We start from the raw sequence: 15181 nt of genomic DNA, 5'->3' as shown, positions 1-15181 counted from the left end.
CAGTCATGTGAAAATAATGGATTATTCCCCCATATAAATATAATAATAGCATTCTCCTCACACTATAAATCCTTAATAAGTAACGCTTTATCATTTCTATAATTATAGAACTATTAATAACCATAGTCAGGCCCAACTTCATGAATTTCGCAGCACATTTGTTATGAGTTCAATTAACATAATTAATGTTTAACATAATTAATGTTTAATTTTGTTGCCCCCACAGTGAAAATAAAACTAATGGAAATTGTCAAAAACTATTGTTGATTTAAAATAAATATTTAAAAAAAAATAATTTCACTTCTATTAATCAAACACATTATATCCTTTTATCTTCCCATTATATGATTGAATGATGTGTAAATTAACTCTTTATTATTACTGCATGAAAATAGAAATCAATTCTTCAAATGTTAGAAAACGTAAGTAAAATGCCAAGGCACCTAATTGCATGACGGTATCTAATTAGCCTTACTGACAAATGCCCTCGTAACGACTTCTTAGCGATCACAAAGTCATGAATATCATTTAAGTCCGCGCTATTGTCACATTTCTATGGGTGGCGCGATAAGATACCAATCTTTACCTAAAACGGATCATTGGAGGTCGCACGAAGATTAATATAATGTGAAAGACGTTGATAAACTAGTCTTTATGCTATGTCGATCTTACAGATCCGAACAATAAGAGCTTCAGGTATTATGATATGCTCGGGTTATAGGTCTGAATGATTTATGACACCTTCCGTAAAGAAACGACACTGTACGAACCATTATACATTGACAATACTATCTTGCTATGCAAATTTTACAAAGATAAATGCGCATCCCACAGTTAAGTTCATACATAACTTAAGAAGTCTTTGTAAAGTAATATATTCTGATCATAAATATGCCTTTTGATGTAAATAGACCAATTTTCAAAACTAGTTATGTATTTTATTACAAGTAACATTAGCCAAAAAATGAATAAATGCTTCATAATCACGCTTTAAAGGGCTGAAAAGTATGTTATAAGATCAAATTATCTGCGCATTAAATTTCTTAACATCAGCGTGATGAAATCTTACAGACAGCGCTAAGGATGTTTGTATAAGATCAATGAAATTCAAGTTATGCAAACATCAGGCAATTTCGATAAAAACGGTCTATAGAAAGAAGTTATAATCAACATGTTTGAACGGAACATGAATTACCTTTGTGAACATAAATATTATCAAATACTTGACACAAAAGAACAGTTAAGACCAAATGTAAGTAAATATTTAAAGTTCTCTGTATCTAGTGAGTAATATGAAGAATATTTTACTGAAATGTTATTATCCCCACCTAACCAAAGTTTCGGGAGGTGAATATTGTCATGGCATAGTCCATCTGACTGTCACATTTTTCTCTCTCCAGAACCATATCTTGGCTAAGGTTTGGTCAAATAGTTTTGAAACTTTGTCAGATTGTTACCCTTGATGAAATCTTGACAGCTTGAAAAAGTGGGTCACATTGGGTGAACAAATTGTTCACTTGAACCTGTTTTCTTGATGAGATTATATAAAAGACCACCACAAGCGTACAGAGGAGGTGAATGCGAAAAGGTTCTAAGTGACATTAAATAAAGTAGCAGAACGAACCTTTTCGCTTTCACCCCTCGATTATTTATTATGCTGGGCTAATCATTGACCATAATGCTACTATTGCCAATGGTAACATATATACAAAGTTTCATGTGGATGTCTAAAACAGTTTTGTCAGTTTAAGACCAGTTTAAGACAGTACCTCAACTTTTTTCCTCAAGAAAACCCCAAGACAAGCTAAACCAATTCAACTAAAATGTACAAAATTTTGAAAAAAAAGGGCAAAAACTAGGCAATCATACAAATTGTTGTGTCCAGAATTCATCGTCTTTATCTTTTTTCTAATCAATCAAACTCGAGCATGTTTTTTATAAGCCTTTAAAGCATAAGTGGTATCGAGTTGTTAGCTTAAGAGAACGCTATGACTGCTTTGCTCATATTTTTATTTTCCTCTCAAGAGAAATGTGAAGTGATTTAAACATGTTTGTTAAACATCTAATAACTTTGTGTAAAGTTTCATGCAAATATTTAAAATGGTGTCCAAGCATGGCAAACATCAAGTTTGTACATGAAATCCAAGCTGCCGACCTCACAGAGGCTTAGAAGTTTTTTGAAACACAGTCTGGTTTAAAATCTTGCAAGTGCATTGCAAGGTGATGCCATAATACAAATGCTTATCATCTCAAACTTCCCCTAACTTCAAGCAGAACTCTTTTTTTCATACTTGAAATATTTTAGCTCTCAAAAAACATTCCCGTATCTTACCTGATACATAGACCCGACCCGTATCTGTCCCTGTGTGGTCGCCAGCCTCTTGGTTTCCGGGTTGTATCCGAGGATACAGTAGAATGTGTCCGCGGCCGGATGGAATGTCCGCGCCGCCTCTAGACTGTTACAGTGAACAACGCGACACTTGCCCCTGAAATGTAAATTTTTCAATGTACACAATTAGGTCAATTGTGATGATATCATTTTTGTATCATTTAAAAGAGGTTTATAGGTCTAGAAATAAAAAAAATAATAATTGTGGATTGAAATGAGGCAATATTTCTTGTTTTACGTCTGATTTCAGTTGCAGAATAAGAACAAAAATACCAACCGATGTAACTTTATCCATGATATATTGACATTTCATTTCAATTTGCGACACTCATTTTATCATATTTTGTCATACTTTCATCCATAAGATGGCCCCATTATACAGAGTCCACATTTATAATTATTATTATTTCTATTAAGTAATAATGGCCCAATTTTGCAGTGTTCTTTTGCTGGAGCACGACGGCTAACACAATATCATAGTATAATTGTACACGCTGAACAAGGAAAGAGGCAAAAGATACAGCAACTAAAGATAAGAATCTAAAAGGAGCAAAAAGGAATTTAGTAATGAATTTATACCTGAGTGCAGTGACAGGGTAGGTGTCGGTGGCCTCGGAACAGAACAGTTCCCGCGCCTTGACTGCAGGGTTCAGGAGAGGATGGTCACTCTCAATCTCTGAAAATAGATAAAATTCAAACATAACTATGATGTAAAAATTAAAACATTAGTGTATAATCTCGATAACTCAGTTTTGGGTGACATAATTGTTATGTTCCATGTTGTCAAGGACAACGTTCAATAAATAGTGTGCAATATAAGATCATAGCATAGTTGTAATTTATTTGAATTGTTACATTATCTTTTTTATGGAAGCGCAGGGAAGGAACTCTCTTCTTAACCAGTTAGATTTTGTTTAATCTTTAACTTACTATATAATACATGATTGTAAAACAACATTTTATTTATGGCACTTGTTGGCACAATGCTACGCTTGTGGTCTTGTGTTGTGGGGAAAACCGGAGTACTCGGAGCTAGTACTGGAAACCAACTTGACTGGCTTGGCGACCACAAATCAAACACACATGTGCCCAGGTCGAGAAAATCAAACCTGGGTTGTCTGGGTGAGAAACGTGTTGGCTAACCACTGAGCTAACTCATTACATTTAACTTAATATCTGCTAACTGACTTAAAACGTATCCTTCATTTTGATCGATTCTAAAGTGTCCTATCAGATTTAGATACAATAAATCAGCGAAGATTATTATTAATGCATGTTTGCATATTTTGAGCCAAGTCATAACTATTTTCCCAGTATCATAATAATTAATATGTAGCTTCTGACATTCAGATTTGTCAAGAGACCGACTTAATTGAAAAATGTTGTTTATGAACTTAATGCACAAGAAATAAGTGCGTCAACCTTTTATCTATACAAAAACATATGGATTAATTCACCAAGGTACAGGCTTAAAAATAAATCTATCTATCAAAATTATTAATGGTATAATAATCAAAATGCATACCTGAATAAATGCAAAATAAACATGTCCATTTTTAACAAATAGTGATCCATTCGCATATAGCGATAATTCAAACAGATTTGCAGAGTCACAAGAAAAAACGTTAATACATTCCATTTACAAGTCATAAAACCTTACACTTCAAATAAACCAGGTTGAAAATCAAACCGATTAAATAAATTAATGGAATATAACCCTTTTCAAAATCAATCAATTGAGCGATACCATATTTCTTAACCTTTGGCTACAGAACAATTCTACACATAATTATCATTAGTTATGCATTAATATAGTTTATGACTCTTTGATTTTTTAAAAGCATTTGATAACGATCAACATTTTACTCTCTATTGGACGATTATTCAATTGCACAAAATCTAATTGATCATTTAAATGTAAATCTATATACTGTATTTGCAACAGCTTAAAGTCGTAAATATGTAATAATCAAACTACCAACCATTAAAAATAAGAGCGTCGCATAGCAAGCGCAATGTCTCGTCTGTATTTTTCTCAAAGAAAGGGGCATTACTCAATGATCATAAAAGCCAGAGTCACGTGCCTTGCTGTACATGTGTGTATTGTCTCTGGCAACATATGTACCAAGTTTCAAAACATATTTCAAGTCGTAGCCAAGGTTATGAACAATGACACAACTGACAACAACACCAACAACAACGACAACCAGGCTATGACAATACCGAGAATTTTTTTCTTTGATAAACAGTTGAGCTTAAAATGCATCATCAATTTTCATTAATATAAACCACAGTGAAAGAATAAGATGGTAGCATTTCATCATATCATCAAATGTTAGCAAATTTCATGAGAATCTTCCCAAGCAGATAATCTCATGCTAAGATCTGATAAAAAGTCAGAATGCAAATTTGATATTGCAAATTAAAGATATTATTTAGTATCATGAACCAAGGAAAGAAAATACTGACAGGTAAAAGGCAGGTATATCTAATGTTTTCTCATTTCTCAAAAACTTCACATGAACAAATAATGAGAAGAGAATATAATACTAAACAAGAAATTGTGCTGAATTATCCCATTGTATGAATTTGAGATATGCATTTCAGGGGGGTATCCAGAAATTGACACAAGAGGGGGCATAACCTTTTGACATTCGCCCGTCCCTAAGAACTGAAATTGAAATAGTTAAATGTTGGCAGGGGTGTTAGGGAAAAATTGTGCAATTAGAGCTTTGTATTACTCTTTGTTTCTTTTATATATAAAAATAAAATATAAGTAGGATGATTTTGCCTATCTGGCCTGGGTTTAGCATGCTGGAATAAAGTTGTAATGTTGTTATTTTTCAAGGCCGAAACCTGCCAATTGGTCACTAGATTTTACATACCAATCAGAACACTCAGATTTAACTCTTAAATTTAAGTTCAACTTTTACAAGTGAGCCTGACCTTGATTAGTTGAACAAGACGGCTTTTCCACCATTCCAGCACATTGTAGCGCAGATTTCATCAATTATAGTTTTCAATATTGGGTATTCTCAGCTGATGTCCAGAACCTCTACACATATAGTATCATGTCAAACTGGTGAGTTTTAATGTCAATTGTCAACACAAACGACCATCATAACTCCTGTTTTCCCAATGTTTAACATTCTGTTGTCACCACATGTATAACACATGTATAACAATGAAAGTGACAATTAACAAATTGCTCTAAATACTGTTGTTATCATTTTTGTCAACTGTCCATTACGATATGATTGATATGTCCACTACTTAAACATCTGAACTGACCACTGACTTTATCACTAGTAAACATCTGAACTGACCGTTGTTACAAATATCAATATTCCGATTACAATTATATTTCAACAGGTTTTACTTGATCCATGTGACAAGACATCCAACATAAAAAGGCTGTAAACAGAACCTTCAAATCAAATCATGTTTGAAACACATATTTCAGTCACTGTGCGTTTTTGTCCGAAAATTCTCAAATCACTGCTTGTACGATCTATTTGTCACCTTCAACAAAAACAAACCTAATCCAGCGGTCTACAGATAAAATCTGTCCTCCTCGTTTTCTCTTGTGTAAAAACTCTCCTTCCACACAATTAACATCACACACGCAGAACTATTTTTATCCCCTCGTCAAAACATAGTCTAATCAACAGTAGAATTTGACACATCGGCAGAAAACCTAACAGATCTTCTTAATCAGATAAATCATAGCCATAACTTGTAAATAATCCAGACGAAACTTGTATTTAATCCCAAAAGAAAGTGTGGCCTACAATTCTTCCATTTAATCATTGAGAGATGTACTAGATTATGTATGGTCTTTGCTACTGAAATTCCCCAAGCAAAGATCTGAAGAAATTAGGAAAATGAGTTGGCAGCCACTCAAGTAGTTTCCTGCAACTCAAGGGAGACAACTTTAATTAAAACAGAAGACTGCTCATAATTAATTTTTGCAGAGTTACTGTTACTCTCGAACTGATAATTAATGAATTTATCATGATAAATTGAATCATTTTATGTGACATATGCTTTGTTCAAAGATTAATCATAATTAAATGATCAACTTTTCGAGTGAACTTTTATAACATCGTTAGATTACAGATGTAAAATGTCATTTTGACAATGAGCACATAATTAAAGCATGACTCTTTTGTTTTATTAGAAGCGAAACATTTTGTGCATTTCTGTATAACAAAAAGTGGCAAAATGTATGGTTAATTGATTATGAAAATAGAAAATTATCTTTCAAAAATAATAGTTACAGAATGAAAACCAGTAATAATTAAACAACAAGAGAGCTGGGAGTAAACACCAGCCCTCGTCTGTTCTTGTTCTTTTCAGTCGAACAAGGGGCATAACTCAAATAATGATTAATGCCAGAGTTATTCATGCACTTACTGTCTCTGTCAACATATGTACCAAGTTTAATTTGAATGTCTTCGACAATTTCAGGTTATGGCCAAGGTCAAAAAAGGTTTATGACACAGCGATGACACTGATAATTACATCAAGACACTCATGAACTATAAGACAAATATTCGAACTATTTTGCTGTGAAAAATGGAGGCACTAAAAATGCCAAAATTGTTTTAAAATAAATAGAGGCATACATTTCTACATGCATAACTAACCTACATACATGTAGAAATGATAATGAAAGAGAGGATAAATCAAGTTGTCCATTATACTTTTACATTAAGGAAATTGAAACACAGTATTACATGTTTAAGGAATAGATTTTATAGCCATGCTGCCAATTAAATTGATCAAAGCAAGTTAAGAATGACTTTCTTAGTGTTGCTGCAAATGTCTACAACCTTAATATCACATACATGCACAAACTGCTTCATCACCCACTTGACAAAACCAGTAGATGAATAAATTGAACTTTGGTGGTTGGTTTTTGTCAGGAGCTTTCTACATGACCCAAATCTGAGAATCCAAACGTTGAACCCATATAGGCACAGACATAAAGGCAAACACTAACATATTTATAAAACCTTTTCTTGTCAAATGTATAATAACAAAGGTTTTGACTGTAACAAATGAATAGAACAATTCAAAGAACAATACCTGTTTATTTATAATCCAACACATTGAAGTACACGCAGATTTCGAACAAATACAGGATTTTTTTTAATAATCCATAACTCGAAGCAAGTTAAAAATGCCCAAAGTCACACCAAAAACTGTCAACTTAATATTCTAACCCTCCACAAAGGCAGCGTCACTTGTAAACTAAGCCCATTTTCAGTGTATAACTTCCATACAAGGGCTGTTAAATGCAAACACAAATGTTTAATCTTCGGGTAAATATCTGTTTACATTAGACTGTCAAGTCACTTCACATTAGTACTGGATAATCAACAATATATGTTTACAGCCCATTGTCGCTTTGAGATAAAACCTGATTTGAACAGACAACGTAGATAAAATGTCAATTTACTCTGTCAAATAGTTTGTTTCATTTTCTTTTAATCGTTTTAATTAAGACATTGAAATGTTTGTAAGGGATAAGGGTTAATCGAACATAGAAAAAAGGCCTTAAATGTTCAAATGAATTTCGGGCAAATCAAACACAGAAATGGCCTTTTATGTAAAATTCCATTTCAAGCCAAAACCTTAAAATAGTTAAGTATGTAGACTTAAGTACACAAAACAATGAATTCAACGAGAATAACTTTTATGAAGTGCTTTTTCAAGTTTAAGCAACTTTCCAAAATTAAAATCAATATCAGATTATTTCCCTTCAGAATGACGATGAATAACGAAAAGACATGGTACTTAGTTTATACCTAATGCCTATGTATGATATGGGAAATCACCATCCAAATTAATTATGTAAATTCGATCACTTTCAACAAATCTCAAATTTACCAAACGTAAATTGGATTAAAATCAAATTGAAAAGCTATAGTACCTTAAACTTTTCATAGGCACAAAATTTCCTTTAAGAGCCGTTAAATAGCTTTCGAGATGTACTTAAATATAATATACTTTAATAACCAAAAATATTTAAAAACTAAATTGTAAACTTGTACCTGTGTCAAAATAGATCTTAACATCAAAGGCATGAGAAATTCAATACCTTTTAGACCGGCATATACAAGTATGCTTAAATTGAATCTCAAGAGGCTTAACTAACATAATTTGTGAGAAAGTGACAAGTCGACGTTGATTTTGTATACCTATACCACAATGAATATCAATTTTATAAACGAAGGTCACTATGAATAGCAGAGTATTAAAATTAAAACTTACAGGCAAGAATGCTTTCAGGTATTTTAACGCCGATACAAGAAAGAACAAAATAAATCCCTCAAGGAGACGCCAACAGTCAATCTAATTTGTGTTCACAGTTGATAAAGGGCCATAACTCAACAATGAGTTAAGTCAGAGTAACTGGACTTTCTTCATATATGGCAGCCATATTGTCAAAGAACACATACCCACATGAACAGTTTCATGGCAATATCCTTTAAGGATTTAATAGGGAATTCAGAGTATTAATACCTAACCATTTTTGAAGTATAATGAAGTGATCATTAAAAATACTGTTAATTAGTATTTAAAGACTTAAGCGAATTGGATGAATTACCTGTTGGGAGCGCAAAGGACACCATGACCTTCACCTTCTACCTACTGACCTCAAAATTAATTGGGGTCATTTTCTGACCATGACCAAATGCACAACCAGTTTTAAAACCCTACAACATGTCATACAATCTTCATTCAGAATGAAAGTGTGCCAACAACAACTGCCAACGATGACAACAGTGTCAGACAAAATATCCCATAATATATATGGCTGCCATGTTTTTCAGACCAAAAACACTGTTAATGAGCAGGAAAGTTTCATAACCTTTTTACTCCAAGACGCATAATTCTTATTTCTTATATATCTCAAGAATCAAAGCCGGTCAGGTAATAACTATGACTACATAAAACCGTTTTCACCAATAAAATGGTAGACACATTATTCAAAAGAACTTGTCCATCCATTACTTTTCCTGAAAAGAAACATCAAAATCAGATTACCGCTACTTCTCAATACATTTGAATGGCCTATCGTGAGGCTTGTAAAAACTATAATTAGCATAATTTAAGATATGCATTCAGATAGCCGATATTGACAACATAGTTCAAAAACATATTTAATTTAAAAGTTATTCCCATTATCAGCTGTATAAAATCACGATCAATTCACACGATATTGACCGTGAAAAGCGATACAGTTATTTCTTAACGTCTTTTTTGTCACAATGTTTGACTATCGAGTATTAAACATAACCATCGAGTGAACAAGTATCAAACGAGAATCAACTATCAGCAACTGTGAGGGCTTAATCTGCAGTCGATGAATGTGTCATATCAGTGTGTAAACAGCCGTGTAAACACGCTCCCCTCATCAGAGTGTAAACAATCAGCTCTTTGTCTGCGTACAGGTCGGCTTCTTCAATTTTAAAGCAGGTGACAGAGTTGAGGACTTCTATACAGCCCACTATGCAGCACTCATGCAAAGAAAATGCAATTAGGGGAAACCCTTCTTTTGATAATGATGTACGATAATGCTTGACATTTGGTTTTCTTGAAATGAGAGCTAAAACTACCAAGTTTATATAAAACATATGCTGTGGAGTAATTTGCATCTATTTGCATGACATTTACAAAAACATCAGCCCGGCTTTATAGCATGTAATACTTTGCTAGTCATGTTTCTCTTCACATAAAAGGTGACATCTTGTGAAAACTGTAATATGATGAGAAATGATTGATTAAAATCTCAAGTTTCATGTAATTTATCGCAGGGTTATTATTCACAGTTAATGCACTTAACTTTATGAAGACAGAAAAACATCATTAAACGATAAAAATCATAAAGCTCATGACATCATAATATATATATATATAAAACCAACGCATAACTTAGTTAAGAGATAATAATTGATAAACATAAAACAATGTTTACTGGCATATATAAAAGTAGACCCCACTCACCTCCCATTCAATCACATGCCACAAAAACAATGCATGCTTGACATGACAAACCCTATCAAATGCCTCTCAAAAATCCATTAACACACCAACAATGACATTTATGTAATGTTAGTAGCCCATTTTTATAAACTGAAGGGAAATATAAACCGAGCTTACCTGATTTAGCTAAAACTTGAGTGTATTAATATCCAACATTAAAGCATTTTCATGTTACATCTGCATCATATCCAATGTTCACAATAAACCGACTTCCATCATGTTTAATCCATTATGAAGTTATTTGTAACCAGAGAAAACCATTAAGTGTGAGGCAAATAGTGTAAAAAAACTCCCAACTGGATCACTTCACTTCCCAAACAACATAAACAAAGCTAAAGATTTCTCGTTATTTGTTGTTGTTTTTTAAACCAGTTTAACACATCCGTGATCTTAAATTGATCAAACACTGAGGGAAGCTTCTTCATTTAGCACAAGAAAAATCCAAATACCACAACACAAAATCTAAACAGTACATTGGCTACATTCCACCTTGTATCTGCCAGGTATGTATAGTGTCAAATAGCCCAGGTAGCATAACGATTTTCACCCCAAGTAGCTATTTAACTACAAAGTAATTTATCGCAATGTCAATCAACACTGTCGGTTCAGATAACTAAGGGAAGGAACTATGTTTATTGGTTTTTAATCTGATAACCCCTATTTATATCATGTCAATTTGTGATCAAATAGGACAAAGCTTGCTCTTGTTTAATAAATAAATAATTAACTCCGCTCTATAAACACGGCCAAAATACCGCTTAGTATATATAAAATGACATTCATTGTTTTCCTTTGTGCTTCTAAATGCCTGATAAGATGTAACCATCAATAATGATTTTAAATATACTTAAACTTTATAAATCAGGTTCAAGTTATTTTGAATATCATTAAAACAGAATAGCAAACCCTACCTTTCGGAAATCATACCGATCCAGACACATTTCAATAATTAATGTCCTATTGTAATCCGCTAACGATTTTTTTCCTCACACAAACAGCACATAAACGTGATGTTCTTTTTACACCATACTGCCTGTATATACTTAACTTTCCACATGAGCTTAACAATTATGACTTAAGGGTCTCACATTTCCGCACTAAATGATAGTTTCACAATAAACTGTTCCTGTTAATACAAAACACAAGTGGTAACGTTCATACCACACTCAAACACTTGAAAACCACTTCTGACTCAATTACTTATTTCGAATATATCTGCGTGAGCCTCATATACGAAACACAATTATTCAATGCATCTAAACAATATGTTTCCTAGATTTGTAACACAGCTGACACGAAAAACATTGTAATTACATTTACGTGAAAAAAATTGCTGTAACATCGTACATAATGGAGGATAATACAGAATTTAAGTAAGGTCTCCCAGCACATCAGAAAGTGAACAATTAATTACAGTAGTATAAACATTGGTGAAAGGCCCGAGGTGGAAATGAACTGTGGTGACATTCGAGTTACAACATTTAGCAGCTACGTCTGTCAGTATGTGACAGATTGAAACAAGTAAATTAGAGAAGACGATTGTTGTTACGACTTGTAATACATTCCTAATGGTCAAATGATTTCACATGACAATAAATGACTGTTCGATTGGACAGTATTTGCAAAACAGTTCATCTAATAGCTTAGTAGCTATTTAATATCAATAAGGCTCTGACATGTCGTCCTGTTAGTGACAGTCAATCCTCAAAGATTGGATAACATTTTATTGACAAACTGGGTAAGTGTTCTAATGGTAAAGGAGTCCAATTCTCACCACAGAGGTCGTGGGTTAGATCGCCACCAGGGAAATGGTATCTTAGCCTCTCAAAAAGGACACAGCAATAGTTTCCATCATAGGAAAAAGACTCAAGAGTGACTCATAGCAGCTTTCAGCTGTCTTCACCAACAAGATAAAACAAAATCAGTATAAACCATACTGTATGACTTTTATTTAGTACCAGGTTCGAGCTCCAATAAAACTAAGGGAACTTTCTCTGCTCTGACAGCCTTCAAAATAGACACCAGTTCACGCAGGATCTTACACAGGAACCTGAAGTCTAGACTTAGGCTCTGGCCAGTCCAGCTCTCCAACTCAAGTATTTAAAATTTCAGGTAATTGTGCCTAAAATTTAAACTTTTCAGTCCGAAAAAGGGCTGAAAAAACAACACTAGAGCCTTACCTTTAAAATTCCGACTTTTACACAAAGAGTACGCAAAAACAGTCTGCACTACAATATATCTCAATATTGAATAACAATATTTAACGGCAACTCTATTAATTTACTTTTTCTCAAGGCTTTTAGTCTATTCATTTTCAAGTTCTTTATACTTATGTTACAATCCAAATACTTTTGTATTTGCGAAAGTAAGCAAACATAATATCCTCCTCTTTAAACACAATTTATTCTGTTCTTGCCTTCAAAAATGCTTTCAAGTTAATGTTTGCAGATTTTATTAAAACCCTGGTTCATTTATTCGCAAATACTCTTTGAAAACTTACGAAAAGGCTTAACACAGTTTAGCCAATATATTTCTCATTGTAAATTTCATTATGGCAAATCTGTTAGAATAAATGCTGTTAAAAGATTTAAAATTATTTTAGCTTTATATCAATTCTTGAAACATTGAATTTGTTTACATATTCTATTTTCAATATAATTCTTATCCTTATCCTTGCTCCTGAATTATTTTTGTCCTGTATTATCCTTGCTCCTGAATTATTTTTGTCCTGTATTATCCTTGCTCCTGAATTATTTTCGTCCTGTATTATCCTTGCTCCTAAATTATTTTTGACCTGTATTATACTTGCTCCTGAATTATTTTTGACCTGTATTATACTTGCTCCTGAATTATTTTTGACCTGTATTATACTTGCTCCTGAATTATTTTTGACCTGTATTATACTTGCTCCTGAATTATTTTTGACCTGTATTATACTTGCTCCTGAATTATTTTTGACCTGTATTATACTTGCTCCTGAATTATTTTTGACCTGTATTATACTTGCTCCTGAATTATTTCTGTCCTGAATTATCCTTGCTCCTAAATTATTTTTGACCTGAATTATTCTAATGCTCCTGAATTATTTTTTCCTGAACTATCCTTGCTTCCTGAATCAGTGATTCCATTTAGTGTATCGGTCAGCTATTTTTACAATCTAATCAAAACACTCAGATCTACTCTTAAACTTACATTAGATCAAAGTTATTTATTGAATATGGCCCATGAACTTCAAACTTAACTTCTTTAAAATAACTTGTTTCCAATTGAATACAACATTTGGTAATTATTCCACATTAGTTATCCTTGGGTAAGTTTGAGTGATCAACTTATTTGGTTGGTTAATAATTATTGGATAAATAATAAATTAATGTCTTAGCTTTGAGAATTGGACAAAAAATTCCGCCCAATTGGTGTAAAAAAACAACAACAATGTATTAATCTAAGAAATGGTTAAAGGTTGTAAGTATGTGCATCCCAAAAAAATAGTTTGATGCAATGCAATCACATAACCATTTATTTGGTGTAAGAACATAATAACAATTTAAACTTATTTAGTGGTCTACATTTTATTGTGTAAACTGTGATCATGCGACTGTTTATATCTTTTCCTTCACCTGGTTTAAATCAATAATGGCTGTCTTCTGATTTACTGAAATATATGTATTGGAAAACTTAAGAAATACTGCCTTTTCATTGGACAAAATAAAACACTGACCGCTTTAATTACTAATATTTTTTTAACAAATAAACTAATTCACCAAAGTGCTTCAGGGAATGATATAGCCAGTTATTAAATGACAAGCAAATATTAATTGTCTTAATAATGTCAAATTAGCATCTTACTGACTGCACAAGTTAATTATAGCCATCAGATTCTAGTTTCTTTATGTGATATAAGATCATAATTTGATCATAAAAGTTTCAACAACCAATAATTATTTATTAGTAAAATAGAAAGGTTGTCAGTATAGCCAATCCTATAGAAAACTGTTGTCTGTCTAGGGCCGATTGAAAAGGGAAATAATAGAGAGAGATTTTATGATAATATTACCAACAGACATACAAACAGACAGATTACCAATAGACATACGAACAGACAGACTACAGAGAGACAAACAATAAAACATTAATGTCTTCAATATTACTGCACTCTGTTTGAGAACGCAATATATGTTAGACAATTATTCACTTCTTACCTAAATTTTCAACAACAAAAAGACAGAATTACTTACAATTTGGCAACTGGTTGAAGATGTGCCTCAAATAAATTTAAGAAGCTCATTACAAATAGATAAAAATAATACTTTACCTTATCATAAAAAATATTTCTTCATTAAAAATAAAAACAAGCTAACAAATGATCATTGAGGCATAATGAAGACTAAGTTGTTCTAAGTATTACCCTTGTTTTATCTCAAATGCTGAGTTAAAAGTTTGTAAAACAAACAACAACAACATCACAATCAGTTAATATTTTGCAACTATGTACATTTTTGTTACTTTTAAATAACTCACCATTTGTATAAAACAAAAATCAACACATCAAATTAAGTTAAGAATTTGTTACTATATATATATTTTGGTTACTTTTAAATAACTCACCATTTTTATGCAAATCCTCCAATGATAATTGAATAAAAAAAATATGAAAACATCATTAAAACTATCCAAGAAGCAAAACCCTTTCTTTCTCCTACATGTATTATAAGTGTTATCATGCCCAACTAGTGCCTA

General features: G+C 32.5%; 1 protein-coding gene across 6 annotated transcripts in view; it reads right to left on the bottom strand.

Annotated features, from left to right (window-relative positions):
* Nucleotides 1–15181, bottom strand: part of LOC128246743 (arginine-glutamic acid dipeptide repeats protein-like) — a 101915-nt gene that overhangs the window by 49080 nt on the left and 37654 nt on the right. For 4 of the 6 annotated variants that reach the window (XM_052965140.1, XM_052965143.1, XM_052965142.1 and 1 more), the window contains exons 5-6: nt 2969–3065; nt 2333–2486 (exon numbers count right to left, since the gene is read on the bottom strand). In XM_052965140.1, coding sequence (XP_052821100.1) covers nt 2333–2486; nt 2969–3065 — 251 coding nt within the window. Of the gene's footprint in view, nt 1–2332; nt 2487–2968; nt 3066–5335; nt 5804–7480; nt 7591–11355; nt 11554–15181 lie in introns of those variants that run through there. The other 2 variants (XM_052965144.1, XM_052965145.1) reach the window with 2 other exon arrangements.

This window comes from Mya arenaria, chromosome 9 (genome assembly GCF_026914265.1).
Source record: "Mya arenaria isolate MELC-2E11 chromosome 9, ASM2691426v1".
NCBI lineage: Eukaryota > Metazoa > Mollusca > Bivalvia > Myida > Myidae > Mya > Mya arenaria.
The sequence above is the reverse complement of the archived record's forward strand: the minus strand, read 5'-3'. Positions and strand labels throughout refer to the sequence as shown.